Genomic DNA, 18,418 nt, shown 5'->3' with positions numbered 1-18,418 from the left:
TTAATTTGGAATCATTCTCCTGGGCTGTCCTAAGCCCTCTGTTCTTTTGTTTATTTACCTTGGATGACTTCGTCTTCTTTGTAGGTTTTTGTTAACTTTTATATGCCTATGGCTCCCAAATCTATATTTATATCCTAGTCTTGTCTACTAAGCTTTGGTTTCAAATATATGTTAGTTGGAGGCACACTGATATTTCTACCTTTTCCTTTCTAAGACTGAATTCATCATCTTGATACTTAACCTGCCCTTCAAAATCTCTTCTGTTTACGCAACCACAAGCCACCTGATCACACAAGACAGAAACTAGGGGGTCAGCTTTGTCGGCTCCTCTTTGTTCCGCGGTCTTGTCCTCTCCAAACCATTCTCCACATTGCTGTTTGACCTCTTCCAATCCCTCTGACTGCATCTCTTATCTCTCTCCCAACCACATACTCTCTTGCTATTTCAACCTACTTAGGTATTTACTAGTGCACTTTGCTATTTATTTTGTGTCTCCATGTACTTTCACACATTTCTTCTGGAATGCCTTTTCCCATTTCTTTGCCTGTTGAATTTCTAGTTATCTCTTGGTTCTGGATTTTCACTCTGCTATCCTCTATTACTTATTATTCCAAACCTTGGGCTATCTGATAAGTACGCCTTGTAGAGTTATATTTTAAGTTACTGACACAAAGATGGTGAAATGGAGAGGGTGAGAGAACACTAGGGCATTTTACTAGAAACCTGCCTCCAGGTTAACATTGATTGACTAACCAATAATATTCAAGCATAGTTGTTTATCCACAAGTGAAACACATAACTGTAAAATCATCCTTCCCAAATTTCATGTATTTATCCCTAGGGATGGCATGTTTCTAAAATAAACTTGTACTATATTTTCCCCCTCCATATTATGAAACATTGATGTTACAGGTAATGAAAATTCAATCTTTTTGGATTAATTAGAAAAAAATAATTTATTGACTTACGTGATTTACTGACTTACACAAGGGTAAAATATGACTTCAGACATGTCTAGTCCTGGGACTCAAGTGATGATCTCAGGATTCAATCTCATGCTCACTTCATGAACACTTCTTGGCTCTTTCGTTGCTCTGTCAAGCGCTCTCCACTTGATGGCAAGATGGTTACTGGCAACTCAGGTTGACCTCCTCTTATCACCCCTACTAAAACCAACCAACTAACCAACCAAACCTATTTACTTACTGCTCTAGCAAAAATTCAGAATTAGCTTTGGTTACACTGGTCTCTGTTCCATGCTTTTCCCTGCCCTAATCACTGTGCCTAGGGCTTGGCCAATACTTAATCTGGAGTGGAATCAGTCCCACCCAAACCACATAGGCTGAGAGTGTGCCCAAGGAGTTCCCTACTAGAAAACTGTGCTGCAAGCAGAAGAGGAAATGTGCACAGGCAGAAACAATAGATGTTCAGTACCTCCTCCTTCATGTTTCAGTTGTGGAGATTAGCTATACGCTAAAATGGTCCTTTAGTCATACATCAGGAGGGGCATTAATATTACATAATTACTGCTAAAATAATGGCTCAATAGAGTTTTTTTTTTTTTTCTTTTTGGCTGCACCCACAGCATGTGGAAATTCCTGGGCCAGGGATCAAACCTGAGCCACAGCAGTGACAATGCTAAATCCTTAACCTCTAGGCCACCAGGGAACTCCAAGATAGATTATTTTAAAATTATCATTTTGGATGGGCATCCTCTAATATGTAATTAGTTTATAGCTAACCAGTGGCAATGCCGTTGTGATTTAAACTAGACTGACCTAGGTTCATATCCTGGTTCAGCCCTTTCCTAGCTGTGTGGTCTTAGGTAGGTGACTCAAATTTTCCAAGCGTCAGTTTGTAGAAGAATACTACTACCTTCACAGAGTTGCTCTGAGGATTAAATACATATACTCAGTATACGATAGGCCTTCAGCCAATGAAATATAAATATTAATATAGTACACTAAGTTACCTTGGAGTAACTTTCTCATCTAGGTAGTTTATCCTGTTGTTTCATCAGAAATTAAATTGTATAAAGAACATGATTACTAGTCTATAAACTATGGAATTTAGGAAATATAATAACATTGAAATGATTTAAATTCTATTTGGATGATCCATTCTCCTAGAGAGAAAAAATTAATTTCAATCAATTTGGAAACCACTCTACCATAATTTTTTGCAGCTGACCTGATTTCGGGGGGGGGGGGCTTGAATAGTTCTTATCTCATCTGCTCCTGAAGTCATTTGTACACCAGGCCCTCAAGTTTTATCAGGACTCCCATCATTAGTACCTTCAGGTATCCTTGACATGTCTCTGGTACATTCATTTGTCTCCTTCAGATCCAATGGATTTTTTTTTTTTTTTTTTTGGCTGCACCCTTGGCATCCTGGGCCAGGGATCAAACCAACTCCACAGTTGCAACCTGTGCCACAACTGTGGCAACTTGGGATCCTTAACCCGCTGCACCACAAGCAGACTTCCCCAATGGCGCTTCTTAGTATTCTCATTCCAAGTTTTGGGGTGGGGGATGGGAGTTCAAGTTGATTACAGAAATGTCTCTGCTGCATCTGGGCCACCCTTGAGGCAGGGATCTCTCTCTCCTAAGGCTCTTTCTAACCTATAGCTCAAATGAATCACGTAGCTGTTTCTGACATGGACGTAGGAAGAGAAGGCCCTCTTGCTTTTAGGTTTCTCAGACCTATTTAGCGCTTTCCCACCCTTTCTAACATTCAGAGAACTAAAAGTATACTTTTAATAACTCTAAGTTATTTAATTCAATTTAAGACTTCCAAGACACAATTGTATTTGAGAATCCTTCACATCCAGTGATGATTAATTAAAAACAGAATCATGCACAATGATGCATCATAAGTCATCTTCCAACCAGACATTAAAAAACTCTCTCCCCAAACTAAAGACTATGAAAAACAACATATTAAAAGTTAAAAGCCTAAAATGTCTTTTTTTCATGAACTTCAGTAGGAAGTGAGTATTTAGTAGAGCAAATATGGTGTATTGTGATTACAGGAGTAAGCTAGCAGTTGACAAAGCTTTTGGACTATTGTTTCTGTCTACAATGTCAAACTCTACAATTCTGACTACCACAACTTATGAAAATAAGAAGCGTTAATAATTACAGTTTAGATTTTTTCAAAATTATTAATGCATTCCAGAAATTCAGGTCTATGATAGTGATATTTTTCTTGGACCTTAGGCCAAGTATTCATTTTAAAACTAGGCTATTCAGCCTTCAGCTTAAATGTTTAGAGTTCCTCTAAAATATTACCTGCTCCTTAATGATTTCCTTGTAAAAATAGTAAAGAAATGAATGTTTCCCTTCACACTTGTCTTCAGCACAAACTTCCTGGTCTTTGCTCTGTGATGAATGTGAATATTTATATAATTTCCAGGTAAGCTCAGACCTTCTCTTCTGGTTTCTTTCGATGTTCTTGTTCCACTTTCCTCCTGTTTAAAAAGTGGATTGTTTCAGATCTTAAATTTAAAAAGAGATATGGTTTCCAAGCTGCTTCTGCTGCTGCCATAGTTGGCACTTGGGAGGTACGAGGAAACGCTTCTTCTTGTGACAGTAACGATAAACCATAGGTGATATATCCTCAGTAGACTAGAAAATTAAGGAGTTCCCCTTGTGGCTCAGCAGAAACAAATCTGACTAGCATCCATGATCCCTAGCCTCCTTCAGGGGGTTAAGGATCTGGCTTGCCGTGAGCTGTGGTGAAAGTCGCGGATGTGGCTCAGATCCTGTGTTGCTGTGGTTGTGGCGTAGGCCAGCGGCTTCAACCCCTAGTGTGGGAACCTCCATTTGCTATGAGTGCAGCCCTAAAAAGACAAGAAAATTAAGCAAGTTGTCCATTTTAATTACAATCTTTCCTGGTTTTAAAATGCATCCTCATATTTTCCGAAAATTCTTTCGTTTAAATGCCATAGAGAAGGCTAAAACAGACTGGCCACAATGCTCACACCTTGTATTTAAATTTTATTTTTAAAATTGCAAAATAAATATAGGCCCTATTAAAGAAAACTTACGAAATTAAAAACAAACAAACCTGCACGCCGCTGTCCGAACACAACGATTTTAATTGTTTTCATGAATTCCCCTACATCTTTCGTCCCTTGCTTCCTACACCTGCCACCAAGACCTCCACGCGCAGCGGCAGGGGGGCGGTGCTGCCGCGCCGTGTGCGCCGTCGCCATGGTAACCTTGCTAGCCCTCGGCCTAGGAAGCGGTGAGTCGGGGGTCTCCAGACCCAGGGCCGGGGGTGGGCGCTCGGGTGGGCATGGGTAGCTGGGTATCTCCCCCAGCGAAGCTGCGCGGCTGGTGCTGGAGGAACATGGGCTTCCACCGCTGCCTCCTCAGGCTTTGCCTCTGCCCCGAGCTTTGCGTAGCGGGCCCCGCCCCGCGGGCAGTCCCTGGGGCCTCAGGCCGAAAGGCGAACTTTGGTGCCCAGAGGGGACCAGTGCCCCCTCCTCCGGACCTCCCTATTCTCTCCTTGAGGCTGCCACTCTATGCATCCTCGTCTGGCTTTCGCTTTGTTTAACCCTCGGCGCCCAGGACTGCCCTTTAAGGCCTTCTTGTAGAGCTGGGATTTAAACTCCTCAAGGGACTACGGTTTTGTTTTTTGGTTTTTCTCCCCCTCGTTTTCCGCTGCAGGTGCGGCCCATGGAAATTCCTAAGCCAAGGATCTTATACGAGCCACAGCTGTGGCAACACTAGATTCTTAACCTGCAGCCAGGGACTACTTTTTTTTTTTTTTTTTTTTGGAAGGAAATAGTCAGTTGGCTTAAAAGGCTCTTAAGAGTTATTCATCTACCACAATTTCAGACTGTCTTGTCTGCCTCCTTGCCCTTTGTTTATGCTAAAACCCATTCCTTGGATTACCCATTTCTCCTTTTAAGACTCTCGATTTTCTATGCTGAAGTATCACCTCTTCTGGGAAGCCTTTCTGCGACCTCTCCACTGGACCTCTAATTGAGAGGTTCAGCCTCTTTACTCTCAAAACTCTCTGCTTATCTCCACAATGTCACTTATCTCACTCTGTCATTGCTGATATACTTCTTTTTTTTTCATTTTTAAAAGTTTTATTGCAGTATAGTTGATTCACAAGGTTGTGATAATTTCTGCTGTGCAACAAAGTGATTTAGTTATACTTGTACACACATTCATTCTCTTTTAGATTCCCTTTCCCCACAGATAGATTATCACAGAATATTGGGTCGATTTCCCTGTGTTATACAGCACGTCCCCACTGACCAGTCATTCTATGTACCTCAGTGTGCATATGCTAATCCCAAACCTCCAGTCCATCCCTCCCACCCACCCTTAACCCTGAGTTTGTTTTCAAGCTCTTTGAGTCTGTTTCTGTTCTGCGAATACGTTCATTTATATCCTTTTTAATTTTTATTTATTTATTTATTTTTGGTCTTTTTGTCTTTTAGGGCCGAAGTTGCGGCATATGGAGGTTCCCAGGCTAGGGGTCCAATAGGAGCTGTAGCCACCAGCCTAAGCCACAGCCACAGCAACGCTGGATCTGAGCCACAGCTCACCGCAACGCCGGTTCCTTAACACACTGAGGGAGGCCAGAGATGTAACCTGAGTCCTCATGGATGATAGTCAGGTTTGCTAACCGCTGAGCCACGACGGGGACTCTTTTTTTTTTTTTTTTTTGTATCATTTTTTAGGTCCCACATATAAGTGATACCATATGATGTTTGTCTTTCACTGTCTGCCTTAGTATGATAATTTCTAGGTCGATCCATGTTGCTGCAAATGGCATTATTTCATTCTTTTTTAATGGCTGAGTAATATTCCTTCTTTTTATGTACCACATCTGCTTTATCCATTCCTCTGTTCATGGACTTTTAGGTTGTGTCCATGTCTTGGCTGTTGGAAACAGTACTACAATGAACGTTGGAGTGCATGTATCTTTTCGAATTATGGTTATCTCGGGGTAGATGCCCAGGTGTGGGATTGCTGGATCATATGGTAGTTCTATTTTTGGTTTTTTGAGGAACCTCCATACTGTTTTCCATAGTGGTTGTACCAATTTACACTTCCACAAACAGTCTAAGAGGGTTTGCTTTTCTCTGCATCCTCTCCAGCATTTATTGTTTGTAAACTTTTTGATGATGACCATTCTGACTGGTATAATGTGGTACCTCATAGTAGTTTTGATTTGCATTTCTCTAATAATGAGCAGTGTTAAGCATCATTTCATGTATTTTTTGGCCATCTGTATGTCTTCTTTGGAGAAATATCTGATAGATCTTTTGCCCATTTTTTTGGTTGGAGTTTTTTTTTTTTATATTGAGCTGCAAAAGATGTTTATATATTTTGAAGATTAATCCCTTGTCAGTTGGTTCATTTGCACATAGTTTCTCCTGTTCTTTGGGTTGTCTTTGTGTTATTTATGGTTTCCTTTGCTCTGCAAAGCCTTTTAAGTTTCTTTAGTTCTCTTTGTTTATTTTTATTTTTATTTTCTTTGCTCTAGGCAATGGATCTGAGAAGATACTGCTGAGGTTTATGTCAGAGTGTTCTGCCCATGTTTTCCTTTAAGAGTTTTATAGTATCTGGTCTTATATTTAGGTCTTTAATCATTTTGAGTTTATTTTTGTGCATGATGTTAGAGAATGTTCTAATTTCATTCTATTGCATGTAGCTGTTGAGTTTTCCCAGCACCACTAATTAAGAGACTTTTTTTCTCCATTGTGTTCTTGCCCCCTTTGTGGTAGATTAGTTGAAGCTGATTTAGTTCTGACTTTCTCACCAGGCTGATGCCTGTGGGGTTCGGACCTATTTGATTTCTATTGTTAGTACCTTAGCAGCCTCAAAAGAAGTTCACACTTTACAGTTAAAAGGAAAAGTTTATAGCCTTATTTTCCTACACTAATTCAGTAAGGCAGAGTAGGTGTTGTTCTCATTTCGCAAATGAGGAGACTGAGTTCAAAAAAGTTACATAATTAATAAAGATGAGAATCAGGACTAAATCAGGGCCCTCTGACTCACAGTTCCACCTTTCAGAGTTCCAGCCCTCCTTCTCCCCTCTCCATGCTCATATTCTATATGAAGTTTTGGTATATGTAGTGGGAGCTGCAATTTTGATTCATGTTATAACTTTTCTGGGCAAAGAAAGTATCTGTTCATACAGTAACTATTATAAATACAGTAAGAATTAGCAATTAAAATTGAGAATTAAAAAAAGTTTATTCTTTTAACAACAACTCAAAACCCACTATATGTTAAACATAAATTACATATTTCTCATGGGAAAAACTATTTTCTAAAGTAAAAGTAGTACGAAGTTGAATTAACTATCTAGAATATTGATAAATGGAAGAAAGGTTGTATCAAGGGTAGCTTTGGCTATTCGGGCCTTAATCATGGGCCCATATTAGATCTGGTTTGGTCCCAAATTTATGAATTAACCTGGGATTAAACTGATCTCTGGATGCACAATCATCTGCCTGTAATTAAGTGTTTGGTGGTCATAGAGTAGAAAATCAATTACTCAGACCCTACACAGGAAAACTGTGTATTAAAAAAAGAATGGAATTACCATCTTTTGCTTCATGGATGCTTTTGCTCTAGGATTGATGATGTAAGGTTCTGCATACCAAGTGCTCACCGTGTGTTTAGTGCATGCATCATCTGATTTAAATGTTTACCTACGTGATTAAAACAAGATATCACAAACTACTATATAGTGTATGTTATAAGAGAAGTAATGTATATGTATTTGGACAGGACATCCACCTCATGGGCTAAATTAGCTCTGCAAGCTGTAGTTATGCTTGCAATCCAGTGGGAAGGAATTGCGCTTTTCTAGAAGTGGCATACCACATATCTGCTTACATCTGATTGTCTACTACTTGGGCACCATATTGCAAGAGAGATCGGGAAATAATTTTATTCCAGTGTAAATGTTGGTTTAAAAAATGTGGCTTAAAGAATAGAGGGTGGGATTCTATTCGTAAAGAAGGGGAGATTAGATTTTGGGAAAGAACTATGTCTAAGTACTATACTTACCAGGGGCCTGTAAGATCAGGGAGGCTGGGTAAGCAGGAACCAATGGAGCTCTGGAGGGTCAGATCACAAGAACAACTGCAGCATGTTCTTTTAGTGGGATATTTGATCAGTATGTTCTTGCTGTCCCTTATGAATAAGGACCTTCAAGTGGCCTCATGTCTTCGAGTCCCATGTTCAAGAGTCAAGGTCCTGGTTTCTTTCTTTCGTCTTTTTTTGGCCCGCACCCATGGCATGTGGCAGTTTCTGAGCCAAGGATCAAATCCGCACCCCAGCAGTGACCCGAGCCACAGCAGTGACAATGCTGAGTCCTTAACTGCTAGGCCACCAGGGAACTCCAGGATCCTGGTTTCATATTTGTGGAAGCTAAAAAAAAAAAAACAAACAAACTCAAAGATACAGAGAACAGATTGGTAACTGCCAGAAGCAGGGGGTAGGTGTGGGTGGAATAAGTGAAGGTGGTCAAAAGGTACAAACTTCCACTTATAAGATAAATACATTCCAGAATGTACTGTACAGCATGGTGACTGTGGTTAGCAATGTTGTGTTGTATTGAATTGAATACATACTATATTGTATTTTAAAGCTGCTAAGAGATTAGATTTTTTAAAGTGTTTTATTCTTTCTTTCTTTTTTTTTTTTTTCCGCTTTTTTGCTTTTTAGGGCCACACCCACAGGATATGGAGATTTCAGGCTAGGGGTCAAATTGGAGCTACATCTCCTGGCCTACACCATAGCCACAGCAACACAGGATCTGAGCTGTGTCTGTGACCTACACCACAGCTCACGGCAATGCCAGATCCTTAACCCACAGAGCGAGGCCAGGGATTGAACCTGCAATCTCATGGTTCCTAGTCAGATTCGTTTCCGCTGCGCCATGACAGGAACTCCAATTTTTAAAAGTTTTTATCACAGGAAAAATTTTTTTGTAATTATACAGGGTGATAGATATAACTAAACTTATTGTACTAATAATCATTTCCCAATATATTCATATATCAAATCACCTGAACTAATGCAGTGTTATATGTCAGTAAAAAAAAAAAAGTAGTGCAATGATTAACAACAACAGCAAATAGTGTCAAGACCCCTGGGACTGATTGCCTGAGCCTAACTTATGTGTCTGCTCACAAGCTTGTGCTGATATGCAGAGAAGGAGGATCTTGCCTCTCTGGCTTCTGTAGTGGGAAGTTGGCTTTATCTTCCATTAGAATAATTCTCTAAAATGGAAATTAAAATTTTTTCCTCTCTAAAATGGAAGTATGTGTATGGGGATGTGTCTTGGGAGTGTGGAGAGTTCGATGCCAGGCACTGAAAAGGATTATATTTTCCTCTATATTTATTCTGTACAATGAAGAAATTGAATTAAACAATCTCAGATAAGGTATGGATCAAATCTTAGAGAGGAGTCATGGTTCCTTGGCTAAGTCAATGCCCATAGAGGCAGGAAAATTACAAAACTTGCTTTTTTTTTTTTTCTTCTTTTTAGGGCGAAGCTCGCAGCATATGGAGGTTGCCAGGCTAGGGGTCAAATCACAGCTACAGCTGCTGGCCTGCACCACAGCCACAGCAGTGCCAGATCTTTAACCCACTGAGGGAAGCCAAGGATCAAACCTGCATCCTCATGGATACTAGTTGAGTTTGATAACTGCTGAGCCACAGTGGGAACTCTGAGAAACTTGCTTTTTAAAAAATTTTTGTTTTGCTTCTCTCTTATTTATTTATTTATTTATTTATTTATTATCTTCTTAGGGCTGCACTTATGGTATATGGAAGTTCCCAGGCTAGGGGTTGAATTGGAGCTATAGCTGCCAGCTTATCCCACATCTATAGCAACGTGGCATCCAAGCCAAATCTGTGACCTACACCATAGCTCACAGCAACGCCAGATCCTTAACCAGCTGAGCAAGGCCAGGGATTGAACCTGCATCCTCATGAATACTAGTTGGATTCGTTACCGCTGAGCCATGACGGGAACTCCTATTTATTTATTTTTAGGCCGTGCCGTGGCATGTGGAAATTCCCAGGCTGGGGATCGAACCCAAGCCACAGCAGTGACAATGTCAAATCCTTAACTGTTAGGGAGCTCCTATTTATTTACTTTTTTAAATGACTGCACCTGTGGCATATGGAAGTTCCTGGGCCAGGGATTGAATCCAGACCACATCTGTGGCCTACACTACAGCTGTGGCAATGCTGGATCCTTTAACCCACTGCACTGGGCCAAGGATCGAACCTGGGTCTCTGGTGCAACCCGAGATGCTGCAGTTGGATTCTTTACCCACTGTGCCATAGGGGGAACTCTTTTTTGCTTCTTTTAAAGAAAAGGCACAATCTGGCCTTTGAAATATAAATGGAAGTTTGTTAGATCTTATTAGGAAAGATTTTGTTTAGTAAAGAATATGGCATTTAAGTTGGGCCATAAAGAATGGGCAAGATTGGTCAGTCAGAAGTCAGAAGCAAGGGAAGTATGATTCCCTTTATCCCACTTCCTGAATCCTTCCCCATCCCCTCAACACTATGCTGAATCTTGTGTTCAATCTTGCTTTTCTTTTTTTTAAAATAATGTTATTGTGCTACTTATATTTCTGAAAAGTCTATTTTAATTTTAATTGCTTTGAACTTTACAAAAATATATCTTGATAGCTATAATCTTTTGGATTTACTTTTTTCAGCTAATATATTGCTAAGATTCATTCATATTGTTTTGTGCCTTGGTTATTAATAGCTATATAACAAATTATTCCCAACCTTGGTAGCTTAAAATAGCACATTCATTATCTCACAGTTTCTCTGGGTTAAGAGAATCAGGGCACAGTTTAGTTGGGTCTTTTACTCAGGGTCTCTTATGAGGCTGGGATTGAGGCATGGCCTGGGGCCACTGTCATTTCAGAGTTCAGCTGGAGCAGATCTACTTCCAAACTCACTCAGGGGCTGGTGACAGAATTAAGTTACTCATGGGCTATTGCACCAAGGGCCTCCGTTCCTTACTGCTGTTGGCCGGAGGTTTCCCCTTGTTCCTTGAAAGGTGGCCCTCTCCATCCTAGCACTTGAGAAGAGCCAGAGAGAGGATACCAACAAGGCAAAAATCACAGCCTGTTGTAAGTGAATTATGGAAGTGACACCACATCACCATTGCTGTATTCTCTTCATTAGAATAAAGTCACTTTGTTTAGCCTCCATTCAAGGGGAGAGAATTACACAAGGGTGTGACTACTAGGAGGTGTGGGGTAGGGCTATGGGGGTCATGTCAGAAGCTGTACCACATGCTATATCATTGTAATTTCTTCATTTTAACAATCCTGTACTATTTTATGTGAATATGTCATAGTTTATGCTCCTGTTCATGGACACTGGGTTTTTTTTTCCTACCCGTGATTTTAGCTGTTATGAACTTTGATGCTATAAACATTTTTATGCACATGAGGGGACTTTGATACTCTTCTCTGAATAATTCCCAATTTAATATGTGTTCTGCCAGAATAAATACTGTTAGGTACTCATTCTTTGATTAATTCTACCTGGAATAATCTTGTCCCCTCCGAACTCCCATAGCGCTTCATGTCTTGTGATTCCTAGTTGTCATCCTTTATTACACTTGTTTTGTGCATGTCATATTTTCTCCTTTACAATTGTAACTTGTTGAGGGCAGGAAATAAATTTGATTCTTCTTTGTAGTTTACATAGTGCCTACACAGCACTTAGTATATTAGTAGGCTGTAGACCTATGCTGCAGCCATAGCAACTCAGGATGCAAGCCACATCTGCGACGTATTCCACACTTGTGCCAACGACAGAACCTTAACACTATGATGGAGGTCAGGGATTGAACCTGCATCCTCAGGGACACGATGTTGGGTGTGTAACCCGCTGAGCCACAGAGGGAAACTCCATGTGCCTGATTTTTAAGATCTGGCTTCAGTGATCCAACTGAATGTCTCACTTCTGCCCAAGATGGACCCTTCTTTAGGCATGCGAAGTCTCTTTAACAATCTCTTTCAGTCTTTTCCTCATGAATCTCACTCACGTTGATCTCTTTCTTCTGTTCCTATTGCATTTAATGTTCACATCACAGTTAAGCATTTTAGTATATATTCAGGCAGTGTGTTGGTGCACAGTACACATTATTGATTGAATGAAGTATCTTGTTTTAAAATTATTTTGAACCGGTTAAGTATTTTCATCCCGTCCATGTTGTCTGTTGACTGATAAATAAATATTGATTTGTTTGAGTAATTTCTGTGACTTTTTTTGGGTTTCAGGTATTTTTGGAGTTAATGGAGTCAGAAGGACCCCCAGAGCCAGAGTGTTCAGAAAAATCACTGTTTTTCTCACAGCACGAAGAACAGGAAGATGAAGAAGAAGAAGAAGCCAAAGAAGAAGAAGAAAAAGAAGAAGCCAAAGAAGCAGAGGAAACTGCCACCATTAATCCCCTCTTACAGCCTGCACTCACAGGGGATGTAGAAGGTCTGCAGGAGATATTTGAGGATCCTGGGAACCCTCACCATGAACAGGCCATGCAGCTACTCTTGGAAGAAGACATGGTTGGGAGAAATTTGTTATATGCAGCTTGCATGGCTGGGCAAAGTGATGTGATTAGAGCTTTGGCCAAATACGGTGTGAATCTGAATGAAAAAACAACCAGAGGTATTTTTCTTTCATCAGTATTACTTACGATTACCTAAAGATGCTCTGTATTATCTTTAAAATTTGGATACATTTGATGTGGCTGCGTTATATTTGCATATGTTATGTATGTATATATATGAATGTGTGTGTGGTGCATGTTGATGTGGTATAGATTGTAGTTAAGAACATGGAATTCACTATTTATTAGCTTTGTGATTTGGGTGAATTACCTAATCTTTTTTGTGTATCTGTTTCTTCATCTGCTAAATGAGAGGATAATTGTATTTTCCTTATAGGTTATGAAGATCAAATAAGATAATAAATATAAATATCTTATCACAGTACTTGGCACATATATGTTGGTATATAGTAACCACCCAATAATATTTTTGTCTCTTTCCTTTGAAGATTTATTAGTTTTTGCAGTCATTATCCAATTAGCTCTTTAAATTCAGTCACTTGGTTTTTTTTTGTCTTTTTGTCATTTCTTTGGCGGCACCTGTGGCATATGGAGGTTCCCAGGCTAGGGGTCTAATCAGAGCTGCAGTTGCCGCCTACACCAGAGCCACAACAATGAGGGGTACAAGCCGTGTCTGTGACCTACACCACAGCTCACAGCAACGCCGGATCCTTAACCCACTGAGCAAGGCCAGGGATTGAACGCCCAACTTCGTGGTTACTAGTTGGATTCGTTAACCACTGAGCCGCGGTGGGAACTCCCACTTGTTTTTGTCTAGATTGCAAATATAAAACATGGTCATTATAGATAATAAAAGAAAACAATGATCTTTTGCAAATAGAGGCTATACATTTTCTTCATGCTGACATGAAACAATTTTTAAAATAGATCATATGTCAGGCCATAAAGGACACATCAGCAAATATCAAAGAATCTGTAGCATGCAGTCTGTGGCCTCTGACCACAATAAAATAAAGTTAGAAAATAGCTAACAAAAAGATACCTGAAAATCCCTATAATTTTGGAAACAAAAACATGCTTATCTGTTGGTAAGAGAAGATATAATAGAAATTATGAAATATTTAAATAGCAGCAGGATCAGTATATCAGAACCTGTGGAATAAAACTAAAATTAAAATTCTAATGCTCATACTAGAATATAAGAAATATTGAAAATTATAAAGCAAAGTATTTAACTCAAGGTGTTAGAAAAAGAACAACTAAAAAATCCCCCCAAAAGAATAAAAGAAATAATAGAGTAAATCAGTGACATTGAAATAAAGGAACAATAGAGAGGATCCACAAAACTAAAATCTGTTTTTTGCTTTTTTTTTTCGTCTTTTTGCTATTTCTTTGGGCCGCTCCCGCGGCATATGGAGGTTCCCAGGCTAGGGGTCCAATCGGAGCTGTAGCCCCGGCCTATGCCAGACCTACAGCAACGCGGGATCCGAGCCGCGTCTGCAACCTACACCACAGCTCACGGCAATGCTGGATCATTAACCCACTGAGCAAGGGCAGGGACCGAACCTGCAACCTCATGGTTCCTAGTCGGATTCGTTAACCACTGCGCCATGACGGGAACTCCTAAAATCTGGCTTAATGAAAAAGAAAGACTTGAAAAACCTGTGATGATATTGATAATTTTTGATATTTGACAATATCAGAAGAGATATAATAAATAATATTTGGAATTTTAAAAATGAAGCATTCACTCAGGAAAAACTAAGTTTTAAAAAATCATTAGAAAATATTGTAAACAACTTCATAACAATACATTTGACAACTCGGATGAAATGGATGATTTTCTAATAAAATATAAATTACCAAAATTGATTGAAAAAAAATAGAAACTTGACCGGTTCAATAGTTATTTGATAATAGTTCTGAATAAGTCATCAGAACGTGCCTCATTTTCCCACCCTGACCTAATGCCAGACTCAAATGTTCTAAAAGATAAAGTTTACTACACTTGTAAGGAAAAAGTAATCTCTAGCTTGGACAAAGTTTCCAGAGAATATAAAGAGAGTTGGAAAACTGCTTAATTTATATATGAGAGATATAACTAGCACAACTGGTTAAGGACAGTACTAGAAAGGAAAACTATGGGTTGATCTCATTTAATAACACAGATTTAAACATCTTAAATAAAATATTCACAAGTTGAATCTGTGATTGTGTGTTAAAACATTTATTGGACTAGGTTGGGTTATTCCATTAATGCAAGGGTTGTTTTTAACATTAGAAACAATATTAGTGTAATGGACTATATTGAAAGAGTAAATGAATAAAAGCACATGAAGTACGTATGATTCGCTCCATTAAGGAGCCAGAGCAAAGTGCAGATCAGAAAGACAAGATGTGGGTGTCTTGCACCCATAATTTACTGGCTGTGTTCCTTGGGCCAGTTTCCTTATCTGTAAAATAAGAATTATAATGGTTTTGACCTCATAGGTTTTTTAAATGAACTAAAGGAGTTCACGGTATGTAAAGCATTTAGAATAATGCCTGGCCCCCTGTAATTATTCAATTCTTGATTGCCATTATGAACCTCTACTCCATAAACAATGTAGCCTTCCTGACCTGCCCATCTGGATTGTTTGTCAGGTTACACACTCTTACACTGTGCTGCAGCTTGGGGTCGTTTGGAAACTTTGAAAACCCTGGTGGAATTGGATGTTGATATAGAAGCTCTGAACTTCCGGGAAGAAAAAGCTCGAGATGTTGCTGCTCGGTATTCCCAGACTGAGTGTGTTGAATTCTTGGACTGGGCAGGTAAGGAAGCTCACAAGAGAGCAAACTGCCTGAGTCATGGATTTTCCTCCCAGAAGTTGTCCATTTATATGCTGTGTCTTTAACAAAGCAAAGAGGTGATTAGCATTTTCACCTTCTATCAAGATGTTGTATTTGTAGACATAATCATAGTCACTGTTGATAATATGTGAAATCTTGCTTTTTTTCTTCTTCTTCTTTTTTTTTTTTTTTTTGCTAATTTTCTTTTGGCCTAAAACATTGTACTTAATAGAAACTGTATTGGAAACTGGTTGATTTACCAGCTTCTAACAATTTCACCAATAATTTTCCATAAGAATATATATGTAATGTAAGTTCAAGGCCATTTTCTGAGAGACCTAGGTAGAGTGGACCATTCCTTAAGTGTTTTTTTAAAAACAACAGATATTTGAGTAATGCATTTGATTCCCTAGGTAGAAACAATTGTAATAATTTAAAATGGCTTGCTGGGCAAAATTAATCTATGGTTTTAGAAGTTGAAATAGCAGGTATCTTTATGACATGAGGGGAACTTATAGGGCATAATATTCTTCTTAATTTGGTTGCTCTTTACATGGTGTGCTCATTTGTGAAAATCATTGAGCTGTGCACTATAAACTTTGCACTTTTTTTGTATGTTATACTTCAATCAGAAGTCAAAAAGTGTACTATTTTGAGTTTTACTACTACTTATTTATTTCCACAACCCTCCAGAATAGAGCTTAAGAGATTTCAGAAGGATACACCTGTGTAATTATGTATGCATACGAACATTGGTTAAAAAACTAGTACTAAGGAATTTCAAGACATTTATTTTACATAGTTATCCGTATTTGTGTTTTTAGCAAGCATTTTTTAAATGCCTACTGTGAGCATAGCATTGTTGTGGTACAATTGATTGTTCTTGCCCTTTGGATATGTGTTAGGTGGGGTATGATTAGCTAGAGACACATCCTATAGTTAAATAACAGTATCAGAAAGACTATAATTAAAGGTTAAAACAGCAGAGCTGGTGGTATATGTTATGTGATGGTCAAAGAACATGAATTCAGAACACGTGAGAGTTGAAGTGGGCCTTGAGGAAAGGGTGGAATTTAAATACACAGTATAAGGGGAAAGGGTGTGAGCAAAATCTTACAACTGCGAATGAAAGTGACATGTTGGGGAAATGGTGAGATTTCTTTGCTAGAACAGCAAGGCGTAGCTTACACTGGTAGACTACAGCACAGGTAGAATAATGAGAGAAAGTACATGGGTTCTTGAATCAGATTGCTTGAGTTTAGGTACTGGTGTCTCCACTGGAAACCTGTGTGACCTTGGACAATATACTTAAATCTTTTATGCTTCAGTCTTTATTTCTAGAAAAGGCGGGCCAATAATAGTTCTTACCTCTTGGAAGGGGGTTGTTGTGAGAATTAGATGAAATGATATAAAGCACTTAGCACAATGCCTAGTATGTGAACAACACTTGAAAAATGCTGCTGCTATTATTACAGTCAGATTACACCTTCAACTATCAAGCTAAGGTGCTTTCATTTCATTTCATTTATGTAGTCATTGGGAGCCATTGACAATTTTTATGTGGATGAAGAAGAGGGTGAAAGTGATATATCTAGGAAGATTCATATGGCAGCCCAAAGGAGCTTGCTTATCAGTAAAATGAGAAGGGAACTGGGAGAATTAATAGAAATAAGGAAATTGAGGGACGGTAACATATTTGAGAAGAAAAAAATGTTATACTTTGTAGATTATTTTATACATGATTGTCCTCTTGTACTAAATGTTTTCTGAGTCAATATTTCTGTCAATACCTTCAATTTTATGATTAGTTATACAAGCAAAATGAAGATAGCAAAGAATTTAATTGATCCCCATGAATAGATATTGTAAGCGAAACTCACATTATATAATTTAAATTTTTTATTTTATTTTTTATTTTTTTGCCTTTTCTAGGGCCTCTCCCATGGCACATGGAGGTTCCCAGGCTAGGGTTCTAATCCGAGCTGCAGCTGCCGGACTACACCAGAGCCACAGCAATGCAGGATCTGAGCTGTGTCTGCAACCTACACCACAGCTCACGGCAACGCCGGATCCTTAACCCACTGAACAAGGCCAGGGATCGAACCTGTAACCTCATGGCTCCTAGTCAGATTCGTTAACCACTGAGCCACAACGGAAACTCCTAAAATTCATTTTTTAATCTTTTATTTTTTATTTATTTATTTTTTTGCTTTTTAGGGCCATACCCATGGCATATGTAAGTTCCCAGGCCAGGGGTCGAATTGGAGCTACAGCTGCCTGCCTACACCATAGCCACAGCAATGCCAGATCCGAGCTGTATCCGCGACCTATACCACGGCTCATAGCAATGGATCCTTAACCCACTGAGCAAGGCCAGATCAAACCTTTGTCCTCATGAATACTAGTCAGATTCATTTCCACTGAGCCACAATGGGAACTCCCTTAAAATTCATTTTTTGAAGAATGACCCATGGTACTTAAAAAACACAATCCAGGAACAAATTTTTCTGTAACTTAAAGTTTGGGACTTAGTGGGTATTGAGTTTCATTTGTTTCCTTCTCCCTAATGTCCACCTGTTTAGTTTGCATCCTTGAGTGCTTGTTTGGAGGTTCTAGTAGGGGAGCGCAGCTACTCGCATACCCTTGACCAAAGAACAGTCCTCCTCTTTCGGGGATGGTTGTCCTCTTCCACCCAGCCTGCAGCTTCGGGAGGGGCGCACATGGAGCGGTGAGGGAGGAAGGGGACACCTGCCTAGCCAGCCAGATCAGCCGAATCAACCCTGGAAATCAGTGGGGTGACAGATGTCGCAGCCAGATCGCCATCACATCCTAGTTTGCATCCTTACAATCTTGGGGGAATTATACCTACTATTTCCTATCAGTGAAGATAAAAGAAGACTATAGTACTATAATTGTTCCGTTTCCAGGTCAGAATGGAATTGTCAGAATTGGAACTTCATGGTAATGTAGCTGTAGAATGTCAGAAATACAAACTACT

The 18,418-nt window shown here is 39.3% G+C and overlaps 2 protein-coding genes across 3 annotated transcripts in view; one reads left to right on the top strand and one right to left on the bottom strand.

Moving 5' to 3' along the window:
• Positions 1-929: 929 nt before the first annotated feature.
• On the bottom strand, positions 930-4,359 carry LOC146400122 (uncharacterized). Its single transcript, XM_084977642.1, has 2 exons — positions 4,069-4,359; positions 930-3,469 (listed from the first exon to the last, which is right to left on the bottom strand). The coding sequence occupies exons 1-2, from the start codon at positions 4,214-4,216 to the stop codon at positions 3,279-3,281; spliced, it is 339 nt and encodes a 112-aa protein (XP_084833768.1). The 5' UTR covers positions 4,217-4,359; the 3' UTR covers positions 930-3,278.
• The window catches only part of ANKRD45 (ankyrin repeat domain 45), a 39,479-nt gene continuing 25,275 nt past the window's right edge, over positions 4,215-18,418 (top strand). For both annotated transcript variants that reach the window (XM_013989610.3, XM_084977641.1), the window contains exons 1-3: positions 4,215-4,248; positions 12,305-12,689; positions 15,235-15,402. In XM_013989610.3, coding sequence (XP_013845064.1) covers positions 12,320-12,689; positions 15,235-15,402 — 538 coding nt within the window. In that variant the 5' untranslated portion in view covers positions 4,215-4,248; positions 12,305-12,319. The remainder of the gene's footprint in view (positions 4,249-12,304; positions 12,690-15,234; positions 15,403-18,418) is intronic.

This window comes from Sus scrofa, chromosome 9 (genome assembly GCF_054392235.1).
Source record: "Sus scrofa isolate SSC_HxYL_T2T_F1_AM1 chromosome 9, Sscrofa_HxYL_maternal_Yorkshire_Landrace_v2.0, whole genome shotgun sequence".
In the NCBI taxonomy this organism is placed as follows: domain Eukaryota; kingdom Metazoa; phylum Chordata; class Mammalia; order Artiodactyla; family Suidae; genus Sus; species Sus scrofa.
This window is presented reverse-complemented; position numbering and strand designations above follow the sequence as displayed.

What these genes read in the sequence shown, in the direction of transcription:
- LOC146400122 (XM_084977642.1), bottom strand. Translation starts at nt 4,216, where the DNA reads ATGGCGACGGCGCACACGGCGCGGCAGCACCGCCCCCCTGCCGCTGCG. An exon ending in GTTCGGACAGCGGCGTGCAG is followed by an intron (nt 3,470 to 4,068) that starts GTTTGTTTGTTT and finishes CTTTTTAAACAG; the next exon opens with GAGGAAAGTGGAACAAGAAC.